Here is a 14,323-nt window from a genome sequence, read left to right as displayed (position 1 = left end):
CTGTGGCCTGATGCCCTACTGTTGCAAACCCTCGCTTGTTTCCAAACAAGGTAATATTTCTTAGTGGTCAAGCTTGTACAACAATCACACAATGTCAAGGCAAGGAGATACAAACATGCACACAATCATACATACATATATGATAGCTGTTCATTTGTGACTGAGGAAGACTTCATTGACCATTGCCCATGGAAAATGCCAGCAATGCCCATGATTGAGGTTATTGCACCAGCAGTCAGTTTCACCCGAGTTTGTTGTGGTTTGTGTCCACAGCTTCCATGCTCCCTGTGGTGCATTCCTTCTCAACAGCTTTGAATAGTCACCTCACCAGCAATTGCACAACCTAAACTTTTAGATCCAATAAAGCTTGCACAGTGCTTCACAAACCATCTCCTTTGACATGATCTAGAGATAAGGCAGGGCAAGATGTTTTGTGCAAATATTGGTTGCAAGCTCAGGAATGTGGGAGTGCCATGATTTCAAGTGCAAACAAAAGATTCCCAAAATATTCGATACTATTCTCTGCATATCTGGTTTTATATCAGAGGGACTTTCTAGGGACATGCTTTAGCAAAAGCTAAGAGGTGCCTCATTTCCAGTGGTCTTGCAGTATGCCAGACACCAAACCAGAATTTCTGAGGACCCGTGCCATTGCTAGATAGTTGTTGAACCTACACTAAGTTCATCTGTCCTTTTGACAGATCTTGTTTTTAGTCCTGATGGGTTTCTTGTAACCCTCCTTACCAGGCAAGCCAAGTGGGGATGCTGGTTCAACTACTGATGATCTAATCGTAAGCAACAGGTTGTACTGGATTCCATGTTACCAGTAGCACTCATGAGAGACCTCACAAGTAACCTCACACACACACATGCATGCATGATGGCCTTCTTTTCAGTTTCTGTCTATCAAATCCATTCACAAGGCTTTGGTCAATCTGAATTATATTAGAAGACACTTGCCCAAGATGCTGTGGAGTGGAACTGAACCTGCAACAATATGGTTGGGAAGCAAAATTCTTACTAGACAGCCACACCTGCTCCTATCAATTATACTAAAGTATTAATAACTTCTGCTGACTTCTTTATTAAATTGAGAGTTGCTCTGTAAAGTAATGTGTTGGTGAATTTTGTACAGTAAAAGAAATGGAGATTTGATTCAGAAAACTGATCTGTAGATAACTTTTCACTCAAAATATTAATTTATTAAGCCCAGTAAAATTTTATATTTAGTTATAGTAGTCTTAATAGGTGCAAGTGTGGCTGTGTGATAAGAAGTTTGCTTCCCAACTACATGGTTCCAAGATCAGTCCCTCTGCATGGCAACATAGGCAAGTGTCTACTACTATAGCTCTAGGCTGACCAAAACCTAGTGAGTAGATTTGGTAGACAGAAACTGAAAGAAGCCGGTCATATATATGTATGGGTATATATCATTATCATCATCATTTAATGTCTGTTGTCCATGCTGGCATGGGTTGAACGATTTGACCAGGGCTGGTAAGCTGAGGGGCTGCACCAGACTCCAGTCTGATTTGGCATGGTTTCTACAGCCGGATGCCATTCCTAACACCAACCACTTCAAGAGTGTAATGGGTGCTTTTGCATGCCACCAGCATGGGTGCCAGTTGCGTGACACCAGTATCTGCCACGACTACAATTTCACTTGGTTTAATGGGTCTTCTTCTTAAGCACAGCATGTTGCCAAAGGTCTCGGTCATTTGTCATTGCTTCCATGAGGCCCAATGCTTGAAAGGTGCTTTTTATATGCCACTGGCTCAAGTACCAGTTACGTGACACTGGCATTGGCCACATTGGCTCCATGAGGTCCAACATTCGACAGGTGCTTTTATATATATATATATATATCTGTATGTGTGTTTGTTAGTCTTCTAGACATTGTGTGATAGTTGTAAACAAATGTCTCCATGATGCAAGCAGTGTTCTTCTTTCCCAGTGTTCTGTGAAAACATGTCTGGTCATGGGAAAGTATTACCTGACTTGGAAACAGGTAAGGGTTGGTGACAGGAAGATCATCTGTTCATAGAAAATCTGTCTCAACAAATTCTGTCTGATCCATGCAAGCATGGAAAAGTGGACATTAAATGATGATGTCTTATCATCATCATCATCGTTTAACGTCCGCTTTCCATGCTAGCAAGGGTTGGACGATTTTACTGAGGACTGGTGAACCAGATGGCTACACAAGCGAAATCGTGATGGCACCTGTACCAGTAAATCACTAAGAACACCGTCCGAGCGTGATCGTTGTCAGAGCACCAGCTGTCTGGCTTCCGTACAGGTGGCACATAAATAGCACCATTTCAGCGTGACCATTACCAACGTTGCCTTCCTGGCACTTGTGCCAGTGGCACGTGAAAAGACATTCAAGCGAGTTCATTGCCAGTACCGCTGGACTGGCTCCTGTGCAGGTGGCACGTAAAATACACCATTTCGAGCGTGGCCGTTGCCATTACCTCCTGACTGGCCTTTGTGCCAGTGGCACGTAAAAGCACCCACTACACTCTCGGATTGGTTGGCGTTAGGAAGAGCATCCAGCTGTAGAAACTCTGCCAAATCAGATTGGAGCCTGGTGTCTTAAATGTAATTTCATAGTGAAAAAGAATTATAGACAGCTTCAGGAGAAATACCTAGCCAAGGATAAACCTCTGTACCTGGCTTTCGTTGATATGGAGAAAGCCTTTGACAGGGTCCCCCGATGTCTCATCTGGTGGTCAATGAGGAAACTAGGGATAGAAGAATGGTTAGTGAGAGCTGTGTGAGCCATGTACAGAGACGCTGTCAGTAAGGTGAGGGTTGGCAATGAGTACAGTGAAGAATTCCACGTGGAGGTAGGGGTCCACCAAGGTTCTGTCCTCAGCCCCCTCCTATTTATCATAGTCCTCCAGGCTATAACAGAGGAATTCAAGACAGGATGCCCCTGGGAGCTCCTCTATGCTGATGACCTTGCACTAATTGCTGAGTCACTATCAGAACTAGAGGAGAAGTTTCAGGTGTGGAAGCAAGGACTAGAATCGAAGGGCCTTAGAGTCAACCTAGCTAAAACCAAAGTCCTAATAAGTAGGAAGGTAGACAAAACACAAACCCCTTCAGGTAGATGGCCCTGCTCGATCTGTAGAAAAGGAGTGGGTAGTAACTCTATAAGATGCACCCAGTGCAAGCTATGGACACATAAGAGGTGCAGCAATATCAAAGGAAGGTTAACTAGGAAGTTAGTTTTTGTATGTAGCAGATGTTTAGGAGCTATAAACACTGTGAATGCGCAGAAAACAACTTCTGCCACATTCCAGGGAGAAAAACATGAAGTGGTTGATAGCTTCCGCTATCTTGGTGACCAAATTAGCAGTGGGGATGGGTGCGCTGAAAGCGTAGCTGCTAGAATTAGAATACCTGGGCAAAGTTCAGAGAGCTCTTACTTCTGTTGGTGACAAAGGCCTCTCGTTCAGAGTAAAAGGCAGATTGTATGACGTATGTGTACGAACAGCCATGCTTCATGGCAGTGAAACATGGGCCGTGACTGCTGAGGACATGCGTAGGCTCGCAAGAAATGAAGCCAGTATGTTCCGATGGATGTGTAATGTCAGTGTGCATACTAGACAGAGTATCAGTACCTTGAGAGAAAAGTTGAACTTACGAAGCATCAGTTGTGGTGTGCAAGAGAGACGATTGCGCTGGTATGGTCATGTAGCGAGAATGGATGAGGATAGCTGTGTGAAAAAGTGCCACACCTTAGCAGTTGAGGGATCCAGCGGAAGAGGTAGGCCCAGGAAGACCTGGGATGAGGTGGTGAGGCACGACCTTCGAACATTGGGCCTCACCGAGGCGATGACTACTGACCGAGACCTTTGGAAATATGCTGTGCTTGAGAAGACCCGGCAAGCCAAGTGAGACCTAAATCTATGGCCTCAGCCAGTCCACTTATGCGTACCTTCCTTCATTGGACACCAAACTCCACTTGTGAAGACTGTTGAGGCAAGTGAAATCAAAATCGAGTTAAATTGGACACTAAACTCCACTTGCGAAGACCTGTTGAGGCAAGTGAAATCAAAATCGAGTTAAATTTGACGACTGGCACCCATGCCAACGCCGTCTCCTTCATTGGACATGAAACTCAGCTTGCGAAGAATTATTGGGGCAAGCGAAATCAAAATCGAAATCGTGATGGCACCTGTGCCCAGCGTCGGCTTTCTGGCACTTTTGCCCGCAGCATGTGTATCGACCTTCGAGTGGGATCGTTGCCAGTGCCCCTGGACTGGCTCATGTGCGGGTGACACATGAAATGCACCATTTTGGGCGTGGCCGTTGCCAGTGCCGCCTGGCTGGCCTTCGTGAGATTTTCGAGCGAGATCGTTGCCAGTGCCTCTGGACTGGCTCATGTGCGGGTGACACATGAAATGCACCATTTTGGGCGTGGCCGTTGCCAGTACCGCGTGACTGGCCTTCGTGCGGGTGACACGTAAAAGCACCCACTACACTCTCTGAGTGGTTGGCGTTAGGAACGGCATCCAGCTGTAGAAACTCTGCCAAATCAGATTGGAGCCTGGTGTAGCCATCTGGTTTCACCAGTCCTCAGTCAAATCGTCCAACCCATGCTAGCATGGAAGGCAGACGTTAAACGATGATGATGATGATCATCATCATCATCATTTAATGTCTGCTTTCCATGCTGGCAAGGGTTAGATGGCTTGACTGAAACTGTAAGCTGGAGAACTGTACCAGATTCCAGTCTGATTTGGCATGGTTTCTATAGTTGGATGCCCTTCCTGACACCAACCACTCCAAGAGTGTAATGAGTGATTTTTATGTGCCACCAGCATGGGTGCCAGTTATGACACCAGCATCAGCTACAACTATAGTTTCACTTGACAAGCACAGCATATTGCCAAAGGTCTTGGCCACTTATCATTGCCTCCATGAGGCCCCATGTCCAAAGGGTGCTTTTTACATGCCACTGGCATGGGTGCCTGATACATGACACCAGCATCATTCACAACTACAGTTTCACTTGAAAAAGAACTAATATGAATATTTAACATTTTTATAACACTTTGCTTTTCTACATAAATGATTCTTATAATTTACATAACAAACACTATTATTATGATATACATACTATAATTACAGAGGTATACTCTATACATCCTCTTGGGATTGTGTAACAAAGACTGTAAAAGCAGAAGGATTTTGGTCTTTATATAAAGGATTTTTTCCAATTTGGGCAAGAATGGTATGTATATATATTCATATATCTATTATTTTTCAATGTTCTGTGATATTGGATTAAGTAACTGTCTTCTATTTCGATTTCTTACATAGGTTATAAAGCTACAAAACATTTTTCAAAGACAATTTTCTTAGACGTTTTTAGCCAATTTTTCTTTTTTAAATTTAGATTAAGTCTGATTCCATATTTAGCAGTTTTTAATATGATTTTGTGTTTTTTTTTTTTTTTTTTCAATATTTCCTTTTGAAGTAGAAAAGAATTTTGAAATCATTACTTCCTACATTCTTCCTATAAGTTTTCTCCTTAATCTCTGTTTTTGATTGATTACATCCTCATGAAATAAAAAAAATATTCATAATCCCAGCAAGTATTATGAAGAAGAGATTATCTCTCTTATAACAGCTGTCACTACGAGGTGAACCACGTATTTGAAAAGCTCTTGCTGTAATTTTGTGAAAATTCATTTAATCTGTTGGTGATGGTGAAAGTGTTATGTTTGTGAATAGATGTCTGTTCCAACAGATATACAAAGGGTTAATACTTTGAAATGACAGCTTGAAATAAATGTCTATACCTCAATGAATATATTAGAAAATAGTTTACTCTTTTACTTGTTTCAGTCATTTGACTGTGGCCATGCTGGAGCACTGCCTCTAGTTGAGCAAATCGACCCTAGGACTTATTCTTTGTAAGCCTAGTACTTATTCTATCAGTCTCTTTTGCTGAACCACTAGGTTACAGGGATGTAAACACACCAGCATCGGTTGTCAAGCGAATTTGGGGGGAAAAACACAGACATACAAACACACACACACACACATATATATATACATATACATATATACAACGGGCTTCTTTCAGTTTCCGTCTACCAAATCCACTCACAAGGTTTTGGTCGGCCCGAGGCTATAGTAGAAAACATTTGACCAAGGTGCCACGCAGTGGGACTGAACCCGGAACCATGTGGTTGGTAAGCAAGCTACTTACCACACAGCCACTCCTGCACCTATTACAAAGTTTGTGAAGTTGTTTGTTACTAAAACTGAAATTATGAGCTACTATAAGACATTTTCATAAGGTAGAATTCCTTGTAAACTGTTATTATCCCATATGTAAAAACTAAGAACTTATTCTCATTTTTCTTGATTCCTAAACTACTAATGTTCTATGATCCCCATCCCCCCCCCACACACACACATAAAGTTGATGAATTTCTTTCAAGCTGTAATTATATCCATCTTTAATGAAATGTTTCTCTTCATAAAATGTTTAATTAATAAGTCACAGGTCATATCATGCTCACAATTTCTAAAATGAATGACATAGTGCTATTCATGACTAGAAATTTTAAGAACTTTGTAATAAGTAAACAAGCAAAAAATTTAATATGTGAATTCTATGCAGCTTTCTCATGGTTACTTAGTTTCAAATTCAAATTTCTAATCCCACAAAAGATTACAAAGAAATTATCATCATTCTCTTATAATAGTCGCAACTACAAAGGAAGCCACACTACATGTGTTTTCTTTTTTAGGAATAATGTAATTTGAATATCAATTAATTTCCGTTAATATTATTTTAAAATTAATGTCCGTCTTCACTGTGCAGTCTTTGTCATCATTGGATTTATGTCAGTGCTGGCATTATTTGGATGGTGCTTTCTCATTCATCTTTTACTTGTTTCAGTCATTGGACTGTAACCATGCTGGGGCATTACCTTGGAGTGTTTAGTCAAGTAAATTGACCTAATGTTTATTTTTAAGCTTGATACTTATTCTATCAGTATCTTTTCCAAACTGCTAAGTTGATGTAAACAAACCAACACCAATTATCAAGTGATGATGGGGGACAAAAGCCGAGATAAACACATAGACATACCTATATGTATGTGACAGGCTTCTTTCAGTTTCCACCTACTAAATCTACTCACAAGGGTTTGGTTGGCCTGGGTCTATAAAAGAAGACACTTGCCCAGGGTGCCATGTAGTAGGACTGAACCCCAAACCAGGTAGTTGGGAAGCGACCAAGTCTGCACCTCAGCTATTGTTGCTTCAAAAATAATTTTAAAGTGTCTTACTTTTAGGCATTTATCAAATAACTATGGTATTTGGTTCTAACCAGTTCCACACAAAGCATCTTTTTTTTAATTATTGACATTTCCTTTGCCATAAACTTTATATTAAAGTTCTGGTACTTACTTTATTACAAATTAAAAAAAAAAATTTTCTCTCTGCAGGCACCTTGGTCTCTGACATTTTGGTTATCTTTAGAGCAAATGCGAAAACATACTGGAGCTTCATCTTTCTGATTTATTCATGGATTTCACTATTGAAAGGCTTCTCATGGTAACAGACAAAATGATTTTGAATTTCAGTTATTTCATATAGTGTAACTGGTTACAAATAATGTACAACTATTGTATATAATGTAAACAGCCATACATATAATCTAACTGATGAAGCATCATACTGCATATGATGTAACTAAGAAAGTATACATATAAATTTGAAAAAAATGAATAGAAATGGCTTTTCTTATAATTTTTCCACTTTAATTATTAGATATTTATAAGTTTACAAATAAACATTTAATTATTAAAGTGGAAAAATTATCAGAAAAGCCATTTCTATTCCTTTTTTCCAATATATAATACTGTACCAAGGACTTTCTATTTCTTATTCTACTATATAAAATATATATATATACTGGCGGCGTTCCAGCATGGCCACAGCCTAAGGGCTGGGATGCATAAAAGAATATATGTATATATAATATACATTTATATATCATTATCATCATCATTTAACGTCCACCTCACATGCTGGCATGTATGTATATATACACATTATATACATATATATATGTGTGTGTGTGTGTGTGTGTGTGTGTGTCTGTGTCTGTGTCTATGCATGTATATACACATATATGTGTATATATATATATTTGTATATATTTATATATGTGTATATATATATATATATGTGTATATGTATGTGTATATAGGCATGTGTATATATATGTATATATATATATGTGTGTATATATATATATATATGTATATATGTGTGTGTGTGTGTGTATATATATATGTATGTATACATATATGCATATATATGTGTGTATAGATATATGTAAATGTGTATATGTATTTATATATGTATGTATATTATGTGTGTGTGTATATATATATATATATATATATATATATATATATATATATATATATAAATGATGAATATATAGTGGTAAATCATCCAGGTGGGTGTTATATGTGCACTCAGGTATAGTCCAGATTCAGGATAACTCTATTGAGTAGTAAGGAGCACCTAGAATTACTCAGGGTAGGCAACCCAACTGTAATTTAGCCAATGGGCAATTCCTGTTCCACTTCACTGGATTGGTGAATAAATTTGGGAGTGTAAATACTAAACAATTGCAACAAATAATGAGACTTGTACATTTGCATATTTTTTATTTTAATTTTAATTTTTCCTGGTAATTATGCAACATAATTCTGCAGAAGCAACTTGTCACAAGTTATAGTTGTGTACAAAACTAGGAGGCTATCTGAATTCCAGAACATGCAATAAAATTGTTAGAAATATTAGTGATGCCTGTACTTATAATGCTAACAATCGTGAACTTAGCCTGAAAGATAAATAACCAGCTAAGAAGGATCCTGAATGCTACAATTAAACACAATTACAGGGAAACGAATGGAGATGGGTAGTGGCAGTGAGACAACTTTCACAAGACTTAGTGTAACAATTCCTAAACATAACAGCATAGGAGCCCAACACTATAACCAAAATATAAACAATAGTAGATCAAGAGATACAGAAATTGGGAGGATGTCTAGTTCTAGTCCCACTAACATATCTACAGTTAGTAGGGAAAAAAATCTTTGTGATTGTTGAAAAAATTAAATTTGTCCCTTAAATTGTATGAGGAAAAACTTAGTATACCGTTGTAAGATTATGTCAGAAAGAAATTCCTACTTCTATATTGGTGCATGCTTGAGAAACTTCAAGGCAAGACTGGCAAACCATTTAAATTTGTTTAAGGATAGCATTAGAATGCATAACACTAGCTTAAGCATGTTCAAGTGGTACCTTAAGGATAGGAATGCTAGCTTTAGTATAGCATGGGGAAAAAAATAGCAGGCCTGCACCTTATATAACAGGAGGAAAAAAGATGAAACTTGTGCATAGAGGAAATTTTCCAGGTTTTTACATCTTAACATCAGTTGCTTAATTGTAAAAGACCTTGAAATACTTCCATGCAAGTAATGGATAAGTCAGTATCTGCCACATAAATGGGAGGTGCTTGAATTTATGGGATAAATGTCAGGATAATATCTGATTTGACTTTCAAGTAGCAGTCAGTATTCTCATTAAATTAAAATATCTTTTATATAAAACCTAGCAACACATATAATTGTAAACTTGATTGCACAGAGAAATTTTCATATTAACATCATAAATACCACATATATATATAATTATATAATTATACCTGAGAGAATTCAAGTTATTTTTATTTAATCTCATTTAGTACCTAATTGTGCAAAACACTGAGAAATACACCTTGACCTATTTTAGGGTTTAGGACTCAGTTTTGTCCTTAAACCTAAGGTTGGGACAAGGTTAAACATGAAGTAATTTTTATAGCCATATCAACTTTCTTTTGTCTGCCTAAAACCATAGTAACATAGCAAAATATGTTAGCCAACCGAACCACATTTGTGGACAGGCCTTGAATAAAGAAGCATAGTTGAAAATAGCTGTTTGCAAATATGGCTACAAATTCTCTATGCAGCAGAAACATGTCAGTCATAGATAAACCAGTTATGTTGTATAATCATTTGCAAAAATAAAAACATTCAGATGTACCAGCTTCTGTATTTAATGCAATTGTTTATATATATATATATATATATATATATATATATATATATATAGCCTTTTTAAAATCAAAGAAAATTTTCAATGTTTATTTTTGGAGAATTTATGATATTGGTATAAAAAATGAAATTTGGTTTTCCAACTCATTGCATGATAAAAACTTATCATTTCTTAGATTTCATCTATATATCTCAGGGCATGACTAGTTTGAAGTTATAAGTCACTTCATAAAGATAATGATGATTTTATATAGTAATTATCTTTCCAGTTTTCATATTGTACATATGTATGAACTGCACATTACATTTGGCAAATACAGTGTAACATGGCTATGTCTGTGCATTCTAGGATAAACTTGGAGTATCAATAGTGCAAAATTCATATTTTGATAACCTGTTCCCACCTCTTGTTTCCTTTGGATTTGCCATTCTGATAATTTTCTTTTCTTCTTTTAATTCTCTCTCTGTTATTTTTTGTTCTTTTGTCTTTTTGTACAATGAAAGGCATTGAAAATAATTTACGAAACAGGAATATCAGTTTAGTTATACACACTTATGCCACAGATGATCTTGGCTTGTAGATCAATAAATTACACATCAATTTCTAGTTAATTATACCTTTACATATGAAATTTAATTTCACGGTTATTCCATTAATAATGATAAATATCTACCACAAAATAGATTACCTATTTCATGCATCATGTTGCCTCAATAAACTTGACATATCTTAACAAAAAGTAGTTTTGAACTTGACATTCCTCAGCAAAAGATGGATTAGTATACAAAACTGCTTACTGCCATCAGGGATAATGAAATTTTGAGTGGATATATCTGATTTCGACCATAGAAAGGGTTAAGTACTCAAATGATTTGTTTATTGCCAGGCAGACAAAGGAAAGAAAATTCAGGTATTAACCTAATGCACCATCATTGGCAGAGTTAGAAAATAATGATTCTCAAACATTTTTAAAGTCATCCATTGACATATTTTACCTTGAAATTCTATAAAGAAAATTGTCATGAATCAAAATTTAGAAGAGTCATTGGCAAACTGTGGAACTTTCTGATTGGTATGCCTAATAAAAAAAAGTTACCTTGATATTTTTTAGTAGTGCAGCCCATCTGATGTTGAGCCATGTTTCATGTGGCCCACTTTTTGAAAAAATTACCCACACTTGGTGTTTAGAGTATATTTTAAATCCTAATGACATAAAAGTTTCTAAAGTCAGACTTTTGAACTTAGAACATACGTCAGGTAACATTCTTAGAAGATCATGTAACTATTGTTGATAGTTATGTGGACTAAAATATCTAGAAATAAAAGTAGTGTCCATATACTCAATGAAAAAAGAAATTGATTGTGGATTGGGACTGGTGCAATATAATGTCCACTTTTTAGATGTTTCAATGAAAATCAATTCTTTCTGTCATATACCTAGTTACAAAACGACTGTCCTTTAAAGTTTCAGCAAAATTATGTGTTTATATTTAGTTGTAAAAAGTAACTTCATTGAACTTTCTCCATCAATCAGTTATATCACTTTCAAATCTTAGCACAAGGCCAGCAAGATTGGGGGGTGGTGAAGTCAGTTACATTGACCTCTAGTATTCAACTGGTACTTATTTTATTGACCCTGAAAGGAGGAAAGGCAAAGTCAACTTGGAACATAATGATGGATGAAATGCCACTAAGCACTTTTCCCAGTGCACTCATGATTCTGCCAGTTTACCACCTTATATCAATCAGTTGTATCAATCATTATCATTATAGACTTTACATATCTCTCTTTCCGTGGCATAAGTTGGAAAGATTTCAGCACAGTACATCTCTTTATAGATTTTATCGTCTACTAATAGTTCTACCAACCATGGTGTCTTTTCTTTTCTGAAGATAGTAGAGTGTGATGTAAGCGTGATTTGGCTGCTATTTCTAGCAAGTCAAGCAACAATTAGGCAATGGCTCCTATTGACAGGAAGATGGCAATCTAATTGTGTTAAGGAAGTCTGTCAAGTGAAAGAATAATAACATAAATAGATAGATTAATCCTTAGAAGGAGTCAATTTTGCTATATAAATTTCTGATGTAGATAAAACAGATTCTAAATAATATATTGATGTTGACTCTATTGATGAAAACCCTTTACACCAAAAAATTGTTGAAATAAATTATTACATACCTGCCATTCCATATATAATTTTCACTAGATTACCAACTGTACAAGTGTTTAAGATGACCTTTTAGCCTTTACTTCTACCAAAATATGGGGTGGGGTCTTCTTACATTCTAGATAATACATATGAATCTTAAATATTGTGGAATACAGTTAGTTGTTAGTGCTGATGATAGAAGTCTTAATGCCTTGTACACCAACATATTTATTTTTATTGCTATATTTTCCAAAGGATTATAATGTTAAGCATAGGTGTTTTCATCAAGCATTCTGTGATGATATACTACCTGGAAAAACTTGGACTATGAGAGAGTTCCAAGCTGCTGTACTCTGGGGAAAATAATTTTTATTAGAAATATTTTTTTGCTAATCAACAGTTTCTTTATATATATATATATATATATATATATATATATATATATATATGTGGAAAAAAGACAAAGTAGAAAATGCTAAAATACTTTTATAAAGAACATTACAGTACCGGTTTCGATCCTTGAGATCTTTTCAACAGTAAATATGAATAATAACTTTTTGAAAAATTATTTAAAAATTAAATTTTGGTAAATTTAAAAGAAAAGTCTTTTTAAAGACATACTTGTATAGTATTCAAATAACAGGGGCATTTTTCTTGTTTCTGCTTGTCTCTGTTTCACTTGTTAACTCTTGTGGGTTTGAAGAAGGAGTGCTATGAAACCGGTACTGTAATGTTCTTTATAAAAGTATTTTAGCATTTTCTACTTTTTCTTTTTTCCATATATATATCTACTCGTGTGTTCCTCTTCAACCTTTTACATATATATATATATATATATATTTATATTTATATATATATATAGAATCACTATTTAATAAAGAAAGTTTTCAATTAGGTCTTCAAAAATATATACAATATTGTTTGTTGCAGTCAAACCATTGCTTACAGGTTTTAGTCAGAGTTACCTCCCATTTATTATGCTAGTTGCCTGATCTCGCTTAGGAACAAAAAAAAAAGATGCATTCTTACTAATTGGAGTTCTATCGTTGTCTTAGATTGGTATTCTATGATATTTAACACTGAAAATCTTAGCATGATTAGAAAATTTATCGGTAATTATTTGAAACATTATACACACAGATACACACATTAAAAACTAAAGAACAAAATTTTAAATATTTACAATGGATTTTTATTTCAAGATTTTTCATGTAAAATAAAAAATATTGAATAAATAAAATGTCTTTATTTTTACAACAGTTATTTCCTGCTATGTCATGTACAGTTAAGTTTGTGTAAAATTATATTGGAGGATCATCATAAAATAAATGAAAATATTTTCATACAAATTCAGTGCTCTTTATTTTTTTGTTTTCTTTTTTGATATGTTGCATCTTTTTTTTAAATACAAATTTATGAAACTTGTTATATAATTGTATAACTGGACATCATAAAGATTTCAGGCACTCTGTAGTACTTCTATATATAAAGTAATGGACTTCCATTAGTTCCAGCAATGAGATGATATTCAATGGTTTAATTAACTGATTTACTTGAATTATTATGCAAGTGGCTGAGTATTTCACAGACACATATGTACTTCTAATGTATAACTCAGGTTATATTACAATTACAGTACATCAGGTTGTTTTTTACACATAGCTTCCATCTACCCAATTTCCATCTACCCAATAGGTTATATAGTAAAATACACTTGTATGCAAATGCTATATAGTGGAATCAAACCCAAACAAAAATGGCTGAAAATGCAAAATAACATTAAAAAAATTGTTGTAATCATTTTAGGTGTAGCATTTCATTTAGATATATTAAATTGATTTACTTTAACATCCCAACCAGTTCCACTCGTCCATAGACCTTATCAAAGGATATATATATATATATGGTTTTAGTAGTAATTTCTTTAGTCAAGCTCTATATCGATTTTGTTAAGAAAGATACATAACAGATAACTCAGTGTTAGTGATTTAATGAAGGAATGAAAGGCAAAGTAGGGTTTTAATTCA

The 14,323-nt window shown here is 35.5% G+C and overlaps 2 protein-coding genes across 9 annotated transcripts in view; one reads left to right on the top strand and one right to left on the bottom strand.

The window, feature by feature from the left end:
- LOC106871828 (mitochondrial uncoupling protein 4) overlaps positions 1 to 7,899 on the top strand; it is a 37,113-nt gene extending 29,214 nt beyond the window's left edge. For 5 of the 6 annotated variants that reach the window (XM_089350761.1, XM_014918532.3, XM_014918534.3 and 2 more), the window contains 2 exons: positions 5,143 to 5,245; positions 7,479 to 7,686. In XM_089350761.1, the coding sequence (XP_089206887.1) occupies positions 5,143 to 5,245; positions 7,479 to 7,550 (175 nt within the window). In that variant the 3' untranslated portion in view covers positions 7,551 to 7,686. Of the gene's footprint in view, positions 1 to 5,142; positions 5,246 to 7,478 lie in introns of all 6 variants that reach the window. The other variant, XM_014918530.3, reaches the window with a different exon arrangement.
- The window catches only part of LOC106871826 (uncharacterized), a 128,348-nt gene that overhangs the window by 107,464 nt on the left and 6,561 nt on the right, over positions 1 to 14,323 (bottom strand). The gene's annotated exons all lie outside the window — the stretch shown is intronic.

This window comes from Octopus bimaculoides, chromosome 4 (assembly GCF_046866305.1).
Source record: "Octopus bimaculoides isolate indiv1 chromosome 4, ASM4686630v1, whole genome shotgun sequence".
Lineage (NCBI taxonomy): Eukaryota > Metazoa > Mollusca > Cephalopoda > Octopoda > Octopodidae > Octopus > Octopus bimaculoides.
The sequence above is the reverse complement of the archived record's forward strand: the minus strand, read 5'-3'. Positions and strand labels throughout refer to the sequence as shown.